Consider the following 6,023-nt stretch of genomic DNA (forward strand, 5'->3'; position numbering starts at 1 on the left):
ATTAAATGATAAAATAATATGATTATAAAAATATATAATAAACAGGCATTTGTAAGGATTCAGCAGCAAAACTCTCAGTAAAATATGAATTAAAAAAAGAAAAGCTAGGGACTTCCCTGGTGGTCCAGTGGTTAAGAATCTTCTTTACAATGCAGGGGAAGCTGGTTCAATCTCTAGTTGGGGAACTAAGATCCCACATGCCACGGGGCAACTAAGCCCGCGTGCCACAACAAAAGATCCTGTGCCCACAACTAAGACCCGACGCAGCCAAAAAACAAAAATAATATTTTTTAAAAAAGAATAGCTAAACATAATAAAGATTATATGCCAAAACATTATATTGAATGAAGAAACACTGATGTATTCTTATGAAAACCAGGAACTAAAAAGGGATTCTGGCTAGTAACATTATTGTAATTAAACTCACTATAGAGGGTCAATAATATAATAAGAAAATGAAATATGTGGCTTAAATATTAGAAATTAAAAAATCTTTACTTGAAGATTACATGGCTGCGCACCTAAGAAACATGACATTGTACTAACATGGTTTGAGCTAATAAGAAACTTGTAAGATGGTTACATATAACATAAACATACAAAGGCTAATTGCTTTCCTCTGTATTAGAAACTAATTATAAATGTAAATGGCATTAAAATTGATTAAACTTGATTAAAACTTGATTAAAAATATAAGAAAGGTATAGTACCTAAAGAAATTATAAACTTTATCAAAGTTTAATAACAAGATTTGATAAAAGAGATTTATTGGAAACCTCAAATTAAAAAAAATTATGCTTCCCTGGTGGCACAGTGGTTAGGAATCCACCTGCCAATGCAGGGGACACGGGTTCGAGCCCCGGTCCGGGAAGATCCCACATGCCACGGAGCAACTAAGCCCGTGTGCCACAACTACTGAGCCTGTGCTCTAGAGCCCGCGAGCCACAACTACTGAAGCCCGTGCGCCTAGAGCTGGTGCTCCACAACAAGAGAAACAACCACAATGAGAAGCCCACGCACCCCGATGAAGACCCAATGCAGCCAAAAATAAAATAAATAAAATTTAAAAGAATTAAATCCTTCCCACATTACAAGTATAATGCAATGACAATCTCAAATCTCAACTGTATCATTCTGTATCATTTTGTAACTACCGAAATCATTTTTTCAAGTTCTTATGGAAGAATACATACATTTTGAAAAAGAAAAATAGTGAGAGGGACCTTTCCAAATCAGACATTAAAGTTAAATATAAAACAGTCTGGCAGTAACACAAGAATGGACAAACTAGTCAGTGTAAAAATATAGAGAATGAAAATTCAAAAATACACATACATGTATAAATTTATACATATACATATATAAATGTTGGATTCTCTATTCTATTCCACTGACTCTTCAACCATTCTTGTGCCCATTCATGTACATATGTAATGTGATAGCGGCAGTCAGTCCAGTCTCCATGGGAAGAGTATGGCTTATTTATAGTAAATGAAACTGGCATAATTGATGGTTCATGTGTAGAAGAAAACAAAATTAGATCCTCATTTCAAATATACAGTACATCCATCAAAAATTAATTTTAGGGCTTCCCTGGTGGCGCAGTGGTTGGGAGTCTGCCTGCCGATGCAGAGGATGTGGGTTCGTGCCCCGGTCCGGGAAGATCCCACATGCCGCCGAGCGGCTGGGCCCGTGAGCCATGGCCGCTGAGCCTGCACGACCAGAGCCTGTGCTCCGCAACAGGAGAGGCCACAACAGTGAGAGGCCCGCGTAACGCAAAAAAAAAAAAAAAAAAAAAAAAAAAAAAAAAAAAAAAAAAAAATTAACTTTAGCTGTGTTAAAGACCTAACTTTAGTAAAATAAAACTTTAAATATTAGAAAAAAATTGAAGATGATTTGTGCAACCTGAAAGGGAGGATGGAGTGGGGAGAAGCAGGAAATAAGAATAACACAGGAAACCCAAGACTAATAGTAAGATGAAAGACAAGCCCAAATGTTTGTCATTACCTCCACGCCCAAGGCCAGTATTTCCAGACGTTCTAAGTGTCTGATAAATAATGCTACTGTATATTCACATTTTAAGGAATATTAGCACTGTTTTTTCAACAATATTTTGAGCAACTTTTTGGCATCCTCCTCATAGCCCTGCACAGGTTGATCTACACCATGTACTGTAAATGGCTTCAATAAATACCTCATGAATGACATTGCAACTGCAGGAAACTGGTCATCTTGGTGCCCAAGTTGAGCCCCAAGTGTTTCTCTCTAACCTGCCAATGACGGGGCGGGGGCTATTTTCAAGGTCCGTAGGGACACGGCCTCCCCCAAACACACTGAGGCTTTTACCACAAGTGATATCATCTTTCCACTCTGGATTATGTAAGTGTCCCCTTGTCCTGAGAAAGTCCCAAAGGCATTGAATAAATGTCATCTGTTAGGGGATTTGTTAACACTAAGGGAAATTATTCAAAAGAAGCAATTGGGAAATAATCATTTACATTTTCTTTTAGGTCTCTGATATGAGTTGAAGTATAGTCCTTTTACATATAATACTTAAATGATTACATGTCCCAAATAGTATTTTTGAAGATATTAAGAAAGTCAGCTTATGAACAAACTATTGATAAAAGACTGATGACTGAATTCTAAGTATTCATTTACAAACTCACTTATATATTAACTTAGGAGCATTTATAAATTCCTTTCAGTTATGGATCTATACGTAGGAAACACTTATTTTCAGACTCGTCATTTCTCTGGTCTTGTGCATTTAAATAGATATCTCCCAAATGTTTAGTCTTACCTTTTACAAGGAGGTATTTACTCCCACACTACTAAAGAAACTGGATTGTTGAATTCAGAAAGTTGGCCAAAAAAAGTTTAAACAATATTACATAAGAAATATTTTCCTGGACCTGCATCTCATGTCTGCTTGTTCAAGGTATCTTATAGAGCAGATTTTGAGCTATGATAACTATATTCCTGGCATATGTCAGACCCTCTATAATTTCAATTAGTTACGCTATATCTTTATTGAGTGCGTACTATACGACTGGGATAATTTGTTGTTTTTATTTTAGGTACCGAGAACAAACAACAAATGGGAAACCTCAGACTGTTGGAAGCTTATGCTTTATTTCCAATAGACTTGGCAAGAAAAGAAATATTTCACTACTGCTTGGCTCAGATGACTGGATGGCGCACTGGCTAAGTCAATTTGGATAAAGAATTATTAAGAAATAATACTATAAGGGACTAGGTCTTGGGGGATCAACTCAGGAAAGAATCTGACTTGAGAAGAACCTTTCAGTACCTAACTGAAAAGATGTAGCCTTGGGAACAGACACACGGAGAGAGATTTTTGCTATCTTTTCTATCCAACCCCTGAAACCCACAGTGGGCACAAATGGGTGGCAGGCAGGACTTATTCTAATGAATGATGTAAACACTAAGGATCAACTGTCTACTCCACGAATTATAGGAACTCTGCTTTCATTAGAATGGAAAATGGAGTTTTGACCATGCAGTGTGTTAATCTTAGTAAATGAGCACAGTTAAGTGAGTCCAAATTCCAACTTGATTTGTCCGGTTTGTTACTAACTAAAAGACTATTGATTGTCATGGGGAATACCTGCTTCTCCAAGAAGTTTACAAAAGTGCACACTGACAGGGCTAAGATGGCAGATAATCACCTAACGTCTATATGTATTCGTTTCACTCGTCCATTATAAAAAGTGATTATTTTTTTCCTGGAACATGGCACTTCTCTGCATCTTCAAAAAAAAAAAAAATTATGGGGTATTTTTTTTCGAAGTGCAGGCTCATTGACCCCAAATTATCAGTCTTTCTTACAAAGGACATTATCTACATGGGAAACTATATATGTGGGTGTACAATGACAACTGTACATTCTCATAAGTAAGTTTTTGTATATATTTAAATAACATGATTTAATTGGGAAATTTCCTATGCCACTTTTGAAACTATATTACTTACATTAGAGACCACAAGGGAGTAACTGGGTTAGTAACCAGTTTATCACATTAAAATGTATTTTTAATGTATGCTAATTTCAAAAGGCTCATAGGAGAATCCGCATGCTTTAGTGGTCTGCACACAGTATTGGGGAGAATGGCTTGGGAATGACTCGCACATCTCTGGGCAAGGCACTGAACTCACTGGCTCTGCATTCCCTCATTTATAAAACTGCAGCTAATATGTATCTTCTGTACAAAAAAAAAATGTTATTTACACAAATAAGGAAGTTGAGCCTAGCAATGTTAATTATAACATTATTCACCTTCAGAGTCTTAAAAAACAGAAGAAAAAACTTCTTAGGACAACATGATTGACTCAAGTATGTGAAGATTTAAACATTTTTTAGTAATATCTGGCACATATTCTTTTTTTTTTTTTTTTTTTTTGTGGTACGCGGGCCTCTCACTGTTGTGGCCTCTCCCGCTGCGGAGCACAGGCTCCAGACGCGCAGGCTCAGCGGCCACGGCTCACGGGCCCAGCCGCTCCGCGGCATGTGGGATCTTCCCGGACCGGGGCACGAACCCGTGTCCCCTGCATCGGCAGGCGGACTCTCAACCACTGAGCCACCAGAGAAGCCCTGGCATATATTCTTAATTAAAATCTCAGGATACAAAGCTTATGAGTAACTCAAGTTACCTAGAACCCATTTATTACTGAGAACTGGTGTTCGGAGGGGCCTGAGGAAATATCTTTATATTACACAGGAAACCACTGGAGGCCCAAGGACGTTAAACACTTTTCCTAAAAACAAGGGGCTGATGAGTAACTAAGCCATAACCAGAAGGTCAATTTTCCAGGCGTTCCTCCTTTGTCCCATCTCCTATTATGTATTTATTATTTAGAGAAACAGCAAAATAATAACGGAAACACTGGCCTTCAAATATTAATCTATCCACTACCAATGAAGAGTAATTATTCCACGACAGCTTTTGAGCAACAGGAACTGTGATCATCTGAAGTGAATTAGTAGTAATTTCCAAGAGGCGGGCCCATTTAGGATTGCCAGAATTCCCTTTCAAGTGCTGAGAATCCGGGGAAAAGCGCGTCCTTGTGAGGCCTTTGGGGCAACGAAGGAACCGTCCAACGGAAGGATTTCTAGTTTACACTCGAGAGCACGAGGCGCGTCGAGCGGCAGGGCTAGGGGAGCGCGGGGCGGTAGCTCCGGGACGCCCTCCCACTCCCGCGGAGCCCGCGCCGCCCGGGACCCGCTCCCAAACCCTCCGCCACTCGGGTCCGCGCACCCAACCCCCGGCGGCAGGCGCCTCCCCGGGACCAGCCTCGGCCGCGGGCAGGGGGCGGGCGCTCGGGGGTCGCGGGTACCGGGCAGGGACGGCGTACCTCGGACTCGGGCGTGGTTCCCGCCGGAGTCATCCCCGCGGGGGCCGTCCCCCCGGGAGTCGTCCCCACAGACGCCATGATCCAGCCGCCGCACAGCGACCCCTCGTCGCTGGGGCAACCGGGGCGGGGCCGGGGTCGCTGGGCTGGGGAAGTGAGCACCACGCACAGCGGCTTCCGGTCCGGAGCCGCGTCCCCAGCTGGGAAAGGGCAGGGACCAGGTGGCGGTGGGAGCGGGAGACCCGGGCCCGGCCGCTGCGGGGCGCTCTGCCGGGCAGGCCCGCGGCGGTGCCTTGAATCACCGAGTGAGAGACAGACTGGTTCCTTTTAGTAAGAGTGAAAAAAAAGAAAAAAAAAGAAAAAAAAGCAATTTAAACGAACTAGTGTACGTGGAAGTGACCACTGCAAACACATAGCAAGTTATCAATAAGTATTAAAGTGAGATATACTATTGGAATTGATCCTTGATTGATATTTTATATTGAGGAATTGTCATTTTAAAGTGTGAGGCAACATGCTGAAAGATTTAGTGATGATATGGTAAAATGCCAGCGATTTACTGCAAAATCATGAGGGGTAGATGGATAATGAGTGGAGGTATAGTGGAAGAATCAAGATTGGGTACATGGAGGGGGTGTGGTCATTATACT

At 41.3% G+C, this 6,023-nt stretch overlaps 1 protein-coding gene across 6 annotated transcripts in view; it reads right to left on the reverse strand.

The window, feature by feature from the left end:
* Positions 1-5,546, reverse strand: part of CABCOCO1 (ciliary associated calcium binding coiled-coil 1) — a 135,472-nt gene extending 129,926 nt beyond the window's left edge. For all 6 annotated transcript variants that reach the window (XR_010838963.1, XM_067025546.1, XM_067025544.1 and 3 more), the window contains exon 1: positions 5,377-5,546. Coding sequence is in view for 5 of the 6 variants with exons in the window: in XM_067025546.1 (XP_066881647.1) it covers positions 5,377-5,454 (78 nt within the window). In the remaining variant the exon portion in view is untranslated. The remainder of the gene's footprint in view (positions 1-5,376) is intronic.
* Between the last annotated feature and the right edge of the window lie 477 nt (positions 5,547-6,023).

This window comes from Kogia breviceps, chromosome 2 (genome assembly GCF_026419965.1).
Source record: "Kogia breviceps isolate mKogBre1 chromosome 2, mKogBre1 haplotype 1, whole genome shotgun sequence".
NCBI lineage: Eukaryota > Metazoa > Chordata > Mammalia > Artiodactyla > Physeteridae > Kogia > Kogia breviceps.